The 17,390-nt window shown below is 51.0% G+C and overlaps 1 protein-coding gene across 2 annotated transcripts in view; it reads left to right on the forward strand.

Annotated features, from left to right (window-relative positions):
• JDP2 (Jun dimerization protein 2) overlaps window positions 1–16,470 on the forward strand; it is a 42,838-nt gene extending 26,368 nt beyond the window's left edge. For both annotated transcript variants that reach the window (XM_037984287.2, XM_037984289.2), the window contains exons 3-4: window positions 7,427–7,531; window positions 15,310–16,470. In XM_037984287.2, coding sequence (XP_037840215.2) covers window positions 7,427–7,531; window positions 15,310–15,495 — 291 coding nt within the window. In that variant the 3' untranslated portion in view covers window positions 15,496–16,470. The remainder of the gene's footprint in view (window positions 1–7,426; window positions 7,532–15,309) is intronic.
• Window positions 16,471–17,390: the final 920 nt, after the last annotated feature.

A 17,390-nucleotide genomic window follows, 5' to 3' on the forward strand; every position in this document is an offset into this window, starting at 1 on the left:
TAGATTAACTGAGGTTTTCATGGGAAACTGACAGCGGGCAGGCAAACATGCATGTGAAAAAGGTAAGTGCTATTAGTGAACGCACCTTGAAGGAAATACACAGGGAGATGGTAACAGGACAGGGTTTTCAGTTTAGGGTGGTCAGTAAAGAAGTCAAGAAGTGGCAGCAGAAGGAGCAGCAAGTGCAAACCCAGGGGACAGGGAAGAACTTGTCGTTTTGAGGGAGAGGAAGGAGGCCTGTTGTTGGAGTTGAGGGATAGAGGAGGGCGATGTAGTGGAAGGTTAGAGAGGCAGGAGGGGCCAGTTTTCTCGGTTCTGTGGTGGAAGCTGTTGGAGGGTTGTAAGCAGAGGAGCTGACTTGTGTTTAGCCAGGGAGAGCCCTTAGGAGCCATTGCAGTCTTACAGGGCAGAGGCGACGACGGCTTGGACCAGGCTGGAGGCAGCAGGGATGGAGAATGTGGTGGACACCTTAGAGATGTATTTTGCAGGTGGAATCATTGCAACCTGCTAAATGGCCTGTTTGAGTCCTTAACTGGCTCCAGGGCAAACTTCTCTGGGCACACAAATCTGCGTGCGCACGTACTGCATGCAGACCCTGATTCAGTAGGTCCCGGTGGCCTTCAAGACTGCATTTCTAACAAGTGCTCAGGTGAGGCTGATGGTGCTGTCGGTCAGCCACATTCCACAGTGCCTGACTCCTGGCAAACGTCCAGGAAGTGCTCACTGTGGGGATGACCATGGGCCCTGTAGGAATCTCCCAAGTGCTGCTGTCATTGACTCCTGCCTGCAGGCCCTGACTGGGGCCAGGACTGGGGGTGGACTTATGTCAATCACAGAGATAGATTCATACACGGAACAGTCCTCTTTGCCCATCAGGTCCATTCTCGTTTCACCCTGCTCTGTGCCCCAGGTGGCCCATATCAATGGACGACATTACCCAGGAGTCCTTCCACTCTGGCTTCTGGTTGAACTTGGCCATTAAGAGGCTCCATTCCCCCTTTCCCTCTCTTTGCCTGTTTCTTTGTCTCCCTGACCCCCTCTTGGAGCTGCGTGGTTGTTTCTCTCTTGCCACGTGGTCTGTGGTCTCTGCTCACCCTAAACTTCACAGCCCAATGTTCCCCCTCTCCGGGCCTGTGACTGAAGTTGGCTGCCCGGCCCTGCATGACCCCTCAGTCCAGCACTCAGCATCTTCCAGACCAATTTAAAATTCCAGGACAGTGGGCCGGGCGCGGTGGCTCACGCCTGTAATCCCAGCACTTTGGGAGGCCGAGACAGGTGGATCACGAGGTCAGGAGATCGCGACCATCCAGGCTAACACAGTGAAACCCCGTCTCTACTAAAAATACAAAAAACTAGCTGGGTGCGGTGGCGGGCGCCTGTAGTCCCAGCTACTCGGGAGGCTGAGGCAGGAGAATGGCGTAAACCCGGGAGGCGGAGCTTGCAGTGAGCTGAGATCATGCCACCGCACTCTAGCCTGGGAGACAGCAAGACTCCGTCTCAAAAAAAAAAAAAAAAAAAAATTCCAGGACAGTGAGTACAGCTCAGCTCAGCCGCTTGTGCCTCGTCCACTCAGCTGTGGCAGGGGCTTGAGAACGGCCTTGGAAAAGAATTTGGGGTATTCATTCCCCTGATCCCTCCCTATTGGGCACCTGTTGGGCTGTGGCTGTGTTCCTCTACCAAAGAGCACAGCTCCTGTCTGGTGACCCTCTGCCGTGGCTAGGTGACAGCTCTCCCTGGGTTCCAATCATCACTCCTGACCCTAGCCGCTTCAGGCCGGAGGTGTTAGTGACTCCACTGGAACTCCCGGGTTCCCTAAGCTCTGTCCACACCCTGTAAGTAGTTCCTTCACTAATCTCCTTTAAATAAACACCTGTTTCCTGCTGGGAGCCCCTAGTCCAGGGGCTTTGGTACCAACCGAGGTGACCCACCTCTGCCTTTTCTTGGCTGCTGCTGAAGGGCCCTTCGGCATCCAGGCTCTGCTGCTTTCTCAGCGGTTTTAGGAACATCGCTCCTGGGTGGGATTTCTCCCCGATCGCTAAGGACCATCTTCAGCTCCTCCATTAGCCCCTGGCATCACCTGACCTCCAAAGGTAGAAGCTTGGTGTCCCAGGCATCTTTCAGTGGTGTGTGGCAGAAACCTTCTCAAACTCCCTTCAAGCCAAAGGAGGAATTTTCAGGACAGATTCACAGTCCCAGTGACAAGAAGCATAGTCAGTTCTTACCAGGGTGGCATCAAGAGGACCAAGACAGCATCTTTCTCTGTGTGTCTTCTGTCTGTCGACTGTCTGTTCCTCTGTCGGTACTGTTGGCTTCCGTCCACATCTCCGCGTGTTTCTCTCCCTGTGGCGCTGCCTCTCTGTCTCTCCCCTTCTTCATCTCTGCGATCTGTGTTTCTCTGTCCCACTGTCTCTATGTCTGTCTACCTGTTTGTCAGGCACGCTCTGCCTCAGGGCCTGGTGAGGTGAGCAAGCCTGGGTGAGGTTCCTGGGGCATGGCATGCAGGGAGGTGCTCCCTCTCTGTTGCTGACCCTGCACTTGCTTAAATGTGTGCCTTGGGCACCCCGCCTGCCTTCCCCTGCTCCAGGGCCGACTTTTCTCTCCATCCCCCTTTCCTTCTCTTTGCCTGTTTCTTTGTCTCCCTGACCCCCTCTTGGAGCTGCGTGGTTGTTTCTCTCTTGCCATGTGGTCTGTGGTCTCTGCTTACCCTAAACTTCACAGCCCGATGTTCCTCCTCTCTGGGCCTGTGACTGAAGTTGGCTGCCTGGCCTTGCATGACCCCTCAGTCCAGCACTCAGCATCTCCCAGACCAATTTAAAATTCCAGGACAGTGAGTACAGCTCGGCTCAGCCGCTCATGCCTTGTCCAGTCAGCTGTGGCAGGGGCTTGAAAACAGGCTGTCTGAGGAGGGGTCTGGGTGAGGCGGGGCTGCTCCACACGAGGACCCTCATGGTCCTAAGTCCCCAGGTCTCTCCATCCAATGTGAAGTGTGACGCAGCAGCACCTCTCACTGCCAGGATCCAGATGACCTTGCCCTTGGGCCTTCCTGGGAAACTGCGGGAAAACAGAGCCAACGCTAAGTTTGCGAACAGGGAAAAGCATGCTCCCCTCCCACCCCCAGCCCGCATCTCATGGTTCTTTAAATGTATTGAGCTGCCTCCTCCTCAAACATCCTGGTTCTTCCAGCTGTGTCTGCAGAAACAAATCACTGTCAGCCAGTTTGGGGTTCCGGTTTCAGATGTCAGAGCCGCGTGTGGTACAAATACTCTCTACCACCTTTCTCCCACACATGGGCAAATGCTTTAGAGAATTCAAGAAGCACCAGGAAGAAGGAGGCAGCAGCCCTGACTCTGGGGACGAAGGAGTCCCAGGGAGGGCTGGGGAGAGTCTCCAAGTTAGCTGTGAGGCATGAAGGCAGAGGGGCTCTGCCAAATGCCTATCTCATTTCTGGTAGGATCTTAACAGATGTTTTCTACATCTCTGGGCAGCTCTTAAATAGCAGCGTGAGGATTTAGGGGTGATGCAGCACAGTTTCAATGGGGAAGGTGTGAGGATGGGAGTTTGGGAACATCTTGCCTCACTGGGAGATACCAGCCAAGGTTGGGGGAATGGGTGCAGGAAAGGCCTGGGGCTGGGCTTGGAAGCTGGTGGTGGCTGTGGAACTGGGGGCTGTAGGCCTCAGCACATACCCTACATTTTTTCCTGGCCTGCTTAGGACTCATGCAGACTTGCCATAGCTATCAGGGGCCTGTGCCCCCAAATCTAAACTCTGCCTTCAGCTAGTGTGCTTCTAGGGAAGGCAGGCCCCAGTCTCCAAGCTCTGCTGGCCTACTATAAACAGAGAGAAGAGGCCACCCCAGCAGAGAAAGCTCCCGTGAGTGCTGGGGGAAAGGCCATGGAGATTCAAACACGGGTAATAAGTCACTTTGTAATGAAAGAACCCAAGCCTGTAGCATCTCTCTCCGGCATCCTGAATTCCAGCCATTCATCTGAGTGACATTTGTTGGGCCCCTCCTGAGTGCCATGCGCTGTACCCAGGTGCCAGGGATGCTCAGGTCCCGTCCTCCAAGCTAGCAGGGAAAACAGGCACCCACACAAACCAAGGCTTGTGGTAGGATGCGATGGAGACTCCTACAGTGCTGTAGCAGTGCCAAAAAAGCAGCAGATTCTTTTTCTTTTTTAACTTTTATTTTAGGTTCAGGGGTGCATGTGCAGATATGTTATATAGGTAAATTCGTGTCACAAGGGTTTGTTGTACAGATTATTTCATCACCCAGGTTCTAAGCCTAGTAGCCAACAGTTATTTTTTCTGATCCTCTCCCTCCTCCCAACTTCCACCCTCAAATAGGCCCCAGTGTGTGTTGTTCCCCCTTTGTGTCCATGTGTTGTCATCATTTAGCTCCCACTTATCAGTGAGAACATGCAGTATTTGGTTTTCTGTTCCTGTGGTAGTTTGCTAAGGATAATAACCTGAACTCCATACATATTCCCACAAAAGACATGATCCTGTTCCTTTTTATGGCTGCATAATATTCCATGGTATATATGTACCACATTTTCCTTATCCAATCTGTCACTGAGCATTCAGGTTGATTCCGTGTCTTTGCTATTGTGAATAGTGCTGCAATGAACATACACATGCATGTGTCTTTATGGTAGAACGAGTTCTGTTCCTTTGGGTATATACTCAGGAATGGGATTGCTGGGTTGAATGGTAGTTCTGTTTTTAGCTAAAAGCAACTGATTCTATCTGAGGAATCAAAGGACCCTTCCTGGAAAAGGTGATGTTTACTCTCGAGGTTGAGTAAGAGTTTAACCAAGTGGGAAAGGAAGGATATCTTACTCAAGGCTGAGAGGACCTGGCTGCCTTGGAGAAGGGTGAGACATTTGGAGTAGAGGGTGATGCAGGAGGGGATGAATGTGACTGGAGAGGGGAAGAGGAGCGGCCCCTGACCTGGGCCTCAGCCTGGCCCAGTTGATCTCTTAAACTTTCTTCCAGCTCTGAATCTCTTTGCATTGCTGCTAAAGCAGCTTCCGTCTGCTTCTGACTTTGTGTGGAATAAGGCCATGTGCAGGGCGGGGGTAGGGAGTGAAGCCTTGGAGGACAGAGGTTGGTTGCTCAGGGGAGGACACAAGGTCCTGCAGTACCCAGGCTGCACACATCACCTTGGCAGTTTGTGGGCAAACCCTCCTGGCCAAAGGGAGATTGCACCGCCAGCCACTTCCTCCAGTTCCTTCCCTCTGCCTGTCGTCACGGTTACCTTGGCCTTGTTGGGGGTGAGGTTAAGGTTGGGCGGAATCAATTTCAGCCAGGTTTCTATTTTCCCAGATACAGGTCAGCCAGAGGAGCTGTCACTTCTGGTTCAGTTTCAAAGAAGGCCAAGGGACTGGGAGGTGCTTGGGTGTGGCGGTGTTGACGAGGCGCCTCTGCAGCTGACTCCCAGGTGGGGTGGGAGTCAGGCAGGGAGAAGCTCAGAGGTGGTGAGGAGGCAGAAAGGGTGCTGCCCTGCCAAGGCCTGTGCTGATGGCCATGGTGCTGGTCTCGGGCCCAGGCACTCTGTCCTGAGCCCCCAGAGCATGCTGGGAGTGTGCAGAGAGAGGCTGTTTATTTTCCTGGCCTATAGCCCTTTGGGCTGAGACCTCGTTCCAGGCCTTGGGCTGCCAGAGTCACCCCCCGCACCCTTCTCCCTGGCTGGAGAAGTGAGAGAGTTGGCAAGCCCAGGGCAATCCAACGGCTTCTCTAATGGCCTATGACTCTGGGCTGTCCCCAGCCCAGCTGGTCCTGGGTGTCCTTCAGATTTTCCTGGTAGGTAATGGACAGCAAGAGGTGCCACATCAAAGTGCTCCTGACGGACTGGGGCTGTAAGGGCTGGTGGTCAGGAGCAGGATGGTTGAAACCACAGAAATCTGAGTTTGAATCCTGACTCTGCTATTTTCTAGTTGTATGGCCTTGGGCAAATTAAACTACTGAGCCTCAGTCTCACCATCTGTAAAATGGTACAGTAATAGTAACTTCCTCATAAGACTTTGATGGTGAGGATTAAATGATATGTGTTTAAAGCATTTAGCAAAGTAGGCAACAAATGGCACCTCATATGTGTTTAAAGCATTTAGCAAAGTAGGCAACAAATGGCACCTCTTGTTATTATTACTAATGGAACAATAACAAGAGCAACTTTGATTCGAAGTCTGTGCTAGTGGGCAGTGAGTCTCCTTCTCCCCATTCGAGGGGTCCTGTTTCATGCATAGTGAATTTCTTAACGTCCTGAGGAAGAAGCAAGCCCGGAGACTCAGGAGGCCCCTTGCCTGTGCCCCAGGGTCCTTCAGCTCTTCCACAGGTGGGCATCCTAGGCTGGGGAGACTGTTAGTGACAAGAGGAAATGGATCCCAGCATTTGGAAGGACCAAGAAAGGAATATTGGGTATGGAGGGGCAGGGAAGATCTTAAATCCCAACAGAAGGTAAGTGGAGAAGACAAAGATAGTCAAGGAGGTGGGAAGGGGTGGCAGTGGAATGTAGAACCTGTGTCCATGCCCAAGGCGTTTTTAAAGGAAGTGCTTGGGAATGACTGGCCTGGAAAATTGTACCCAGAGGGCTTGGGCTGGGCAAAAGAAAAGGCCGTCACCGCCCGTTGGGTGCCACCTCTATGTGAGTAGACTTGCCAGGCTCCTGGCCTCCTAAACTCCTCATCTGGCTTTAATCCTTTTCTCTGCTTTTGCATATTCTTCCCCCAGGATGCCCACCTGTGGGAGAGCTGAGGGACCCTGGGGACAGAAGCAAGGGGCCTCCTAAGTCTCTGGGCTTGCTTCTCCCTCAGGACATCTGAATCCAGATATCTGTCTTAGTCCATTTTGTGTTGCTATTACAGAATACCACCAACTGAGTAATTTATAAAGAAAAGAAATTTATTTCTCACAGTTCTGGAGGTTGTGAAGTCCAACAGCAAGATGCTGGTGTCTTGTGAGGGCCTTCTTGCTGCATCATCCTAGGGCAGAAGGTGGGAAAGCAAGAGAGTACAAGAGAGCAAGAAAGGACCAAATTTCCTTTTATAACAAACCCCCTTTTCTAATAACAACATTAATCCATTCATTAATATTGTTACTAATCACCTCTTAAAGGTGTCACCTCTCAACACTGTTGCATTGGGGATTAAGATTCTAACACTTGAAGTTTGGGAGACACATTCAAACCATAGCAGAATCCCTGCCCTTTTTGGCCTCTGACTCCTCCCTGGGATGCTCTAAGAGGATCCTTGGACTGGCTGGGAGATACTTCCAATGCTCCAGGCAGTGGGCTGGCAGAAGTGATCACTTGTTCACTGCCGAGACATGGGTTAGAAAGGCAAAGTTGTCCCTCTGTCTGTGTGTCAGGAAAGAAGCTGTATTCCAAGCCTGCCTCAATGTCTAATCAGTGGCTCTGTGACCTCACAGCTAGATGAGGAAGAGGAGCGAAGGAAAAGGCGCCGGGAGAAGAACAAAGTCGCAGCAGCCCGATGCCGGAACAAGAAGAAGGAGCGCACGGAGTTTCTGCAGCGGGTGAGCTGACTGGGTGGGTGGGGAGGTCTGCCATTCCTTGGAGTGAGCTTGTGTACTCTGGACCAGGACAGGCCATCAGATGTCTCTGTAGTCAATGAGCATCTGCTGGCAGCTGCCAAAGCAGCCTTGACCCCTCTGCTCTTTGCTACCTCCTGTTTCCTCTCCCATCTCTGAACTAAGACAACTAAGGGCAGCCTTCAGCAGTTCCTGCCCACACAACCCCTGGAAGCCCAAGAAGGAAGGAGGAGCCAAGTTCCCCTCCACTGAGGATAGACCCTTGGTGCTGATTGACCCAGATCGTCCAGGACTGCCACTCTCTATTTTGGTTCCCTGGTGGCTACCAAAGTTGTCTAGGGTGGGTGCCAGTGAAGCTAGGTAGTAACATCCTGCATGCAGGCACTGGGCACAGCCTCTGGCCTGGCTACCTATGCACAGAGAAAAGCTCCTTCCCTTAGCTGCAGGTGGCTTATCCAGCCCTGCATGCCATCTGGCCAGCCCCTCAGCTCCACTGACGGTGACCTCCAAGCTCTTTGATGCTGCCTCTGGGAATCAGAGGTCAGCTCTGCATGCAGAGGTCAGCCAGGGGTTGCTTTTCCTCCTGGCCCTACCTGCCCTTTCATTTGGAATGTGCCAAGCAGGATGTTTGTTCTTTTTCTCCCGAGTCCTGCCTCTTAGAGCTTCCCTGCATCTCAGAAATGGTGGCTGGCAGTGAGGGAACATGACCAGAAAGCTAATCAGTCCAGGCCAGGAGTCTCTGGTCTTTTCACCCCTAATCATTGTTTCACTGCTGAATAATAATAACGATAATGTATAATAATAACAGAATGGGGCAGGTCCTATTCTGTAAATACACAGTAATTAACAATAGTTGCCACTATTTGTAAAGTTGGGTGCTGTGCTAAATGCTGTATGTACATCATCTCATTTTATTGGGATAATAACCATATGAAGTGGGTACCTTTATTATTCTCTTTCTACAGATAAGGAAACTAAGGAAGTGTGGGGGCTAAGTAATTTGTCCACATCTCTGCTATATTGGCATTCATTCATTCATTCATTTATTTGCTCTTTTGTTCATTAATTGATTCAACAGGTATTTTTAAGCATGTACTAAATGTGCATACCTGTGTTGGGTACGTTGGGGGCACACAGGAAGGAGCAGACACAGTCCTCCTGTGGGAGCTGGAGAGACAAGGCTAGATTGGCCTGGTGTTCTTGGACTCTGGAGGGTCTGTGGGGATCTTCTCATACTTGCAACAAGCAGAGAGCTATTCTGTGGTCCTGGGTGTAGACAGCATGGGGCCATGTATCTACCTCCAGGCTGTGAGTGTCCAGGGCAGGGAATGGTTACTGTAGACAGGAGTTAGACTCCTGGATCTGGGAGCCCGTTGGAAGAGAGGGTGCTACAACATTGGGCTGGGAATGTTCAGGAAGTTTCTAAGACACAAGCCTTCAAGATGGATGAAGTGTCACATACCTCATTTCCAGCACCGAGTGCCTGCCATGAGCAGAGCTGGGTGAGAAACAGCAGGGACTAGAGAAGCTTCGCGTGAGATCCCTGCCTTCAAGAGCTTGTCAGCCAATTGCCAGGCGAGATACACCTGAGCAGACAGCATGTTAGTGACACACCAGTGCAATAAAGAGTTGGTGCCCAAGGAACGGCACTCACTGCCCTTTACATTCCAATAACACTAGCTGAGCACCTACGTTGTGCCAGGCATTTCCCATGTTTTATTTAATCCTTATAACATTCCAGTGAGATAATATTATTTATCCCCATTTTAGAGACTGACCTGTAGCTCAGAGAGGTCAAGTTACTTGGCCAAGGTCACACTGCTAGCGAGTGGTGGGCTTGGATTTATTCATCCTTTGCTGATCCACTCATCCATTTAGTTGGTGTGTAGTGAGTGCCTGGGACACAGAGGGCAGGCAGGCGGTGTCGGCAGTGGGATGGGAGGCAGGAAACAAGGAATAGTGACGTGTGCCGAGCGTTGTGTCTGGCAAGCCCAGCGAGCTGTGAGAACACACAGCAAGGGCCCTGTCCTGGTCTAGGCTAAGGAAAGGCTGCTTCCATTCAGACATAAAAGAGGAGTAGGAGCAGCGAGATGGAGGCCCTAGGGGGTTATGAGGAATGGAAGGGCTCAAGCAAAGGCAAAAGGTGCTGTTTAAGGATGTGTTTAAGGCATTGAAAAGGATACCAGCTGGAGTTTAGAGTACCAAGCGGTGGGCTGGAGAGGCAGGCAGGGCCCAGATCCCTCATAATAGGGTGATGCTAGATGCTGGGTTGCCTGAGGCATGCCCAGTCTGTGTCTGTTGTCCTGGCCTAATAATTAGTGGCCGCTTCCTTCACTCTCACAAGTGCTGTGCTAGGATGATGAATTATATGGTCATGGAGAGCCACTGAAGGGCTGCAGGAAGGGAGACGCACACCTTCAAAAGATCCCTCTGGCGGCAATCTGGGGCACAGATTGAGGTAGAAGGATCAGTTTTGGAAGTGTCGTGTTGTTCCAGTGAGAGAGAAGCGTGTGGCCTTGGGGTCTGGGAGGAGATTTGGGCAGCATTGTCTGGGCCCAAGCCTAGCCCTCCACTCACCCCTGTGTTCTCCTCCTCCTCCCCAGCCTTGGAAGCAGAGGTTGGGTGTGAAGTTTAAGGCATGAATGCAGGTGGCTGTGTTGACAGTCAGTGCCTGCAGACCTGGGGGATTCTCTTGTAGTTTATTTTTAATAGGTAAAATACAAAGCTCAGAGATACACATATTAACTGTTAATAAATATTAATTATTTTTTAAGTAAGGGTATATATACAGTTGGAACACATATCTACAGGCGGCCTTTCATAACCAAGCATTCTGCATCTGTGATTTGACAAACAGCAGATCAAAAATATTCAGAAAAAAAAGCATCTGTACTGAACACATGCAGACTTTTTTCCTTGTCATTATTACCTAAACAACACAGCATAGCAGCTATTTACATAGCATTTACATTGTATTAGTCATTATAAGTAACCTAGAGATGATTTAAAGTATATGGGAGATATGTATAGGCGATATCCAAATAACACTCCGTTTTATATAAGGAACTTGAGCATCCTCGGATTTTGGTATCCTCGGGGAGTCCTGGGACCAATTGCCCACGGCTACTGAGAGACAACTGTATATATATATTATAGGTAAAAAACCACTGTCCCACCCTTGACCCCTGGACACCCAGATCTACACCTGCAAGATTCTTACTGCATCTCAGAGTTTGCCTGCCTAGACTAGCCGAGCCCTGAACCCAGGGAAAGAGGCAGGCCTTGGGAGGGGTCAGGGCCACACCCCACAGGCCCTGGGGCTACCTCAGTACCTCCTCCGTCTGCAGTCAGGAGCAGTGGCCCTGAGGCTTCTGCCTTGTATAATGCTGGCAGCTTCTCTCACAATGCTGTCCTAACCCAGGTTCTTTAGATGTTAGTAGCAATAATGCTATCTCACATTCCTCTGGTGCCCTCTGGTCTTCACAGCCACTCTCTCCTTGATGGTCACAGTGGCCCTGGGAGGAGGAAATGCAGTCCCATCCATTGATGAAGTTCAAGGTCACACAGTGGCCGAGTCAGGACGAGAACCTGGGGCTTCCTCTGTGCCCCACACAATATTCAGGTTGCCTAGACTCAAAAGAAATTAGGAAACTCGTTCACAGAAGCATAGGTAGCAAGTAGCAGAGTCAGGATTTTAATCCAGACAGGTCTTTCAGGCTCAAAGGGCATATCAGGCTGCTTCTCAGCTCTTACAGAAAGTTAGTGGAATTCTATTTTATGTGCCTTAGAATAGCTTTTTAAAAACATACATTCAGACGATCTTTTGTTGTTGCTGTTGCTGTTTTTGAGACAAGAGTCTCACTTTGTCACCCAGGCTGGAGTGCAGTGGCACAGTCATAGCTCACCGCAGCCTTGTACTCCCAGGCTCAAGTGATACTCCCACCTCAGCCTCCTGAGTAGCTGGGACTACAGGCACACCACCACGCCTGGCTAATTTTCTGTTTTTTGTAGAGACGAGGTTTCTGTGTGTTGCCTAGGCTGGTCTTGAACTCCTGGACACAAGTGATCCTCCCACCTCGGCCTCCCAAAGTGCTGGGATTACAGGCCTGAGCCACCATGCCCAGCCAATTTAAACAATCTTAATGCTTAAAGTCCCCTGGGCCAATCATCATATTTTCTGGGAGGAAACTGAGGCCCAGAGAGAGGAAGTGACGTGGCCAAGGTCACACAGCCAGGATTAAAAGCCAGGACACACAGCCCTTCACCTTGTATTCTTTCTACTGCCTTTGCCGACCACAGTATAGGAGGCAGAACCTTAACATGTACTAATTCTATTCTGAAATAACAAATGGTTTTATTTTCTCTGGGGCAATACATATCTAACAGAAGGCAAAACAATAAACAAAAATGCAGCCGGAGGTACATGCTTCATAATTAATGCGAGAAAGATCTTCGCTTAGTTCCTTCATTAATTAGGAAAACAAATTAGGTAATTACTGTTATAAAGTCACAAACCACTTCTACAATCATGGTTTTTAAAAAAAGATTCTTCTGAGCTCAACTTACACTTACACAATAAATAAATATGTAGAGCCAACTAATAACTCTTTGAGTATGGAAGGCAGTAGAACTAAAAGGCAATTAGTTACATCCTGGCCGGGCACGGTGGCTCATGCCTGTAATCCCAGCACTTTGGGAGGCAGAGGCAGGCAGATCACTTGAGGCCAGGAGTTCGAGACCAGCCTGGCCAACACAGTGAAACCCTGTCTCTACTAAATATATAAAAATTAGCCGGGCGTGGAGGCACATGCCTGTAATCCTAGCTACTTGGGTGGCTGAGGCACGAGAATTGCTTGAACCTTGGAGGCAGAGGTTGCAGTGAGCCAAGATTGTGCCACTGTACTCCAGCCTGGGTGACAGAGCCAGACTCCGTCTCAAAAGAAAAAAAAGCAGTTAGTTACATTCTGACAGCCAGTCAGAATTTGGGATATTCCATGATGTACCCTAACATTTAAAACTCACAGAATATAATGTTCTTTGTATGATAGCTGCATGAGTGAAGCAAGTTACCCTACACTGCACTCATCTTTTTGTGTGATACAGACGCTCCCATAGAGTTGGTTTGACACGTGGTAATTTCTAGGAGGCAGATCTATGTGTGCAGTGCTATTGAATTCTGCCTGTCAGAGGCTTCCCCTTGCATGTCCAGTTTTAACTTCAAACTCACTGTACCCAAAACAAACTCCTCCTTTTCCTTCCCGCCACTTTCCAGAACAGCTCCCCTCTCAGGCTCCATTCCTCAGACCCTCCATCGGGTTCATAGTCAGCTCTCTGCCCTATCTCCTTCCTTCTCCAAATCCTGCCAGTCACCAAGATCTGCTGATTTTTATTTGAGACATCTTCCTTCTTTCCCTCTCTTTCTTCTTTATGCTATTCTCTTGCTTATAAGTTACAGTAAGCCTCTCTGTTTGGTTTACAAAGTGCTTTTCCCTGTGAGTTCATCGAATCCCCAAGAGCCTCACCTGGCTGCAAAAGAAAAAACTGAGGCTCAGAGAAGTTAAGAAACTTGCTTCTAGACTCAGATTCTCAACCCACAAGCTTTCCAGAGCTACGGGCTGGCTCTCAACCCACCTTCTCAGCTTTCTACCCTACTATGTCCTAAAGCGAGCTGTGGTCACAGTGGAATAGTTTTCCCTTCTAAACCCATCCTAAGCTTTCCCATGCCTGGGTCTTTGTTCACTCAGGGTTCTCCACCCGCAAGTCCCTCCTTCCCCTTCTCAACCCAGCCTGAGTCAACCCATCTTTCATGCGCAAGGTCAGACCCGCTCTTTTGCCCTCTCTAAGGTCTTCTGAACCCTGGGTGGCTGATGGTCACACAGCAAGCTCTGCCTTGTTGCACAGATTGCTTCTTCCGCTTATGGTGGAAACGCCACAAGAGCCAGTTGGGGACTCATGGCCCTTGGATTCCCCGGGGCATTCACTGTACATAGCAGGGCCTCAGCAAACACTCATGGATGGGTGGGTTACCCTGACACTCTTTGAATCGGAGGCTCAGGAGAGTTTGAAGATGGAGCTAAGTCCTTGGGCTGGGGAGACCATGATGGTCAGAGGGTTTGTAAGAAGTTCCCAAGGTCACCAGAGAGTCACTAGTGAGCAGGGGGCTGACACTGGCACCTAACTGCCCCAGCCTGAGGGCTCACAGGCTTCCATGGATTCACACGGGGTCTCTCCTGGTCCTCCGAGATGTGCCTCTCTGGGAATTCTCAGAACAGAGGACCAGGCCAGCTTCCCAGTCACGTCCCAGCCTGTGGAACCAAAAACCACCAGAGCTGGTTTTTAATATTTTCCCCGAGCATTTTTTTTTCCTTTAGTGAGGCTGTTTTCTCTCAGCGTCTGGTCACGAGGCCTGCCCGTCTCAGCAGTTCTGAGTTCCCGGGCACTCATGCTGCCGCCTCGGAGACGAGCACAAGGAACAGTTTGGTCAGACCGGCTGTGGGAGGAAGACGGCACCCCTGGAGGGAGAGGGTTGGGCCCACCGAGGGTTCTGGGGACCCCCTGGGGAGGCTGCTCCACCTGTGCCCTGCCAGGAGGACCGGCAGGCTTATGGGCTCACAGGCCCTCTGGTTGTCACATACGCAGTTGCAACTACTGTTTGCTCTTTGATACAGGTTGCTCAATCTCTGCACTATCGCCATTTTGGACTAAATACTCCTGGGGCTGGCCTGTGCATTGAAGGGTGTTTAGAGCATCCCTGGTGTCTACCTGCTAGATGCTGGTAGCACAGCTCCCCCTGAGTTGTGATAATCAAAAATGTCTGCAGACATTGCCAAATGTCTCCTAGGAGGCAAAATCAGTCCTAGTTGAGAACCACTGGTCTGAAACTTTGCTGGTCCTCGAATAAATGTCAACTCTCAAAGTTTTTAGACATAATCCAAGAAAAATTATTTGGATGCTGTTTTACTGTTCAACTCCCCAAGCCTTGAATGGATATGCCCATCTCCCATCTACACTATGGACATGTAATCCTCGCCACCTCCCGAATCAAATCGTCAACCTTCCTTTCTTCCCCTGGAACCTCTCCAGCTGAGCTGGAAGTTCCCTGGAAATCTCACTCGAGGTCTATTGGAAACCTCATTTGGGATCCAGCAGGATGACTGCTGATTCCCTGTCTGTGGGGAAAGCTTCCAGATTATAGGGATAAGGAAGAGGCTATTGAAATAATTACAGACTAATAGCTAGGAAGCACATGTTTTAGAAGGAATAACATGACCACACTGCACTCACTCATCCCACCGGCCAAGATATCTCCCACATGTGTCTGTCACACATCAAAGCACATTGCCATTACACCGCCATCTGTGTCCCCCTTCAGGGACCCCCATGCTTGCTCCATAGACCTGCTCTAGGTCCACCTGGCCTCCTTTCTTTGCCCACCCTTTCTTTCTTGTGCAAAGGCCCTGAGGCAACAGAGTATTTGGCATATTTGAGCAACAGCAAGGCCGTCACTGAAGCTGGGGTGGATCGAGGGAGGGAAGAGAGGTGGGACGTGAGCCTGGCTGGCCCTAGAATATAACCTGAATGTAACGCCAGTGTCACTGCTGTGGCGGGCACTGCCTGCAGAAAATCAGTTAGCCAGGGGCTCAGTAGCAGGGTCTGTGCTTCCTCCTGCAGAAGACAGGCCAGTGCCAGCCCAGCATGCCCTGTGCCTAACCACAGAGCCAGTCCCCGTGAAACTCACAGCATGCTTCTGGGTTTGCACACAGGAATCGGAGCGGCTGGAACTCATGAACGCAGAGCTGAAGACCCAGATAGAGGAGCTGAAGCAGGAGCGGCAGCAGCTCATCCTGATGCTGAACCGACACCGCCCCACCTGCATCGTCCGGACCGACAGTGTCAAGACCCCTGAGTCAGAAGGCAACCCGCTGCTCGAGCAGCTCGAGAAGAAGTGACCATGGGCTGGGAGGAGGTGGAGGAGGAGGAAGAGGAGGAGGACAAGTGACGAAGAGGGAGGAGGAGGGGGGCCCCAGATGGCCCTTCCTTTGGTGCATGAAAAACTGTACAATGAGGTTCAGCACAGGCAGCATCAGCCGAGCTTTTTTGTGAAACTCAGATCAGCCACCCAGGGGGAAGAGCGGGCTGAGGCAACCCAGAGGGACCAAGCGCTGAGACCAAAGTTGACCCTCGGGTAGGGCTGTCCTGCCTGGGGCCCCACTTGAAGGAGGCAGGACAGAGGCGCCGAGGCCAGGGAGACGCCCAGTGAGGCAGCCCTGGGCCCTCCTCCGGCCTCTTCACCAGGGCACCCACCCGAGGAACCTCCGAACAGCCAGGAAAAGCCATGAGTTGCAACCAAAATGAGGCTGAGGACCGAACTCAGAATGAAACTGCAACCCACCTGCCCCCAGCCCTGCCCCTCACCCTGATGCGAAGCTGGAGAGGGGCGTGCTGCAGGGCCCTGATGCCCCCACCCACCTCGGTCCAGCGCGGCCCTGCCCAGGAGGCGGCAGCCGGGCGCACCCTCGCCAGCCCTGCTGGAGTTTGCTGTGGGCACTGAGGCGCGGGCGCCCTTCCAAAGCACATACTCACCGAATGTTTACAGACTGGCTGTCCTGGCAGGGCTTTCAACTGCACATGTTTTTTATACTTTCCTTTTTTTTTTTTTTTAATATTTTTTACAAAAAAAAGATTTTATACAAGCAATATATATATGGATTTCTATAATCACTCGATGTGATACAGTATAAATATGCTATGGTTTGTTTGTTATGAACAGATAGCCACCAGTTACGGCCGTTGTGTGTAACTCCTAAGTACTGTAGTCTCTGGGTGTCGGGGGTGGTCAGGGCGGGGGTGGGGTGCATTTCCATCCTTGTAAACCCTTCATAGTACTCAGTCCTGTATCGCTCAGTAAACATCGCTCTTACGTACACAGCCGCCTTGCGTGGTGTCTGCCTGGGGAATGGGTGCAAGGCCCTCTCAGAGTCGGAGACTGTTTGGCGCCTCTGCTGTAGGCCCTTTTGCTCTCACGACAGCTCTCCTATTTCACGGATGAGGAAGCTAAGGCTCAGAGACATTAAGCCACCTGCAGTTACTATTCTGAGAGCAGTCCGTGTGTTCACTCACTCTGCAGGTGCTTTCTGAGGGCCGGTTTTGTGTGCCAGGCCCTGAGAATTCACTGGAGGGTGAAACAGACCTGAGTCTTGCCCTCTTGGGGCCTTCAGTAAGGAGTGAATCCTGTGCTTGCTCCACACATTGTCTCATTTCGTCTTCATGGCAGCCTTGCCAGGGAGCAACACTTGTCCCCAGCTCACAGATGGCGAATTAGAGGCCCAGGGATATTAAACTCGCAACCACTTTTTGGCTTTTGTTGAAGACTTATTTTGTGACAAGCAGACATAGTCTCTTCCCTTGTCATAACAGCACAAAATAGGCATGATTCTTGCCATTTTACAGATGATTTAACTGAGGCTCAGGGAAGGTAAGCGACTTATCCAAGGTCACCCAGCTAGCAAGGGACAGAGCTGGTGTTTGAACTCTACCTCCAGAGGCCTGTGACTTTCCTCCTGTCACCAACCCACTATGATTGTCCTCGTGGTTTCTGGGAAGGCTAGATGGAGTTTCAGGTTGTCCCATGGTCACAGAGTGAACCAGCTACTCTGGTCAATGTGTGCCTGACCCGGGGAAGGGTGTGGACGGCTTCTCCACCCCCTCACCCCCACAGCTGAATCCCTGCCACCCAGAGCCGGAGCAGCTCAGTGGCATTCACTCAGTGCCTGCTGTGTACCTGGCACTCGGCAGTTCTCAAGGCATGTCATGCGTGAGGAAGGCGGGAGAGGTATTTTTAGCT

The sequence above is a fragment of the Chlorocebus sabaeus genome, chromosome 24, assembly GCF_047675955.1.
Source record: "Chlorocebus sabaeus isolate Y175 chromosome 24, mChlSab1.0.hap1, whole genome shotgun sequence".
Taxonomy (NCBI): domain Eukaryota; kingdom Metazoa; phylum Chordata; class Mammalia; order Primates; family Cercopithecidae; genus Chlorocebus; species Chlorocebus sabaeus.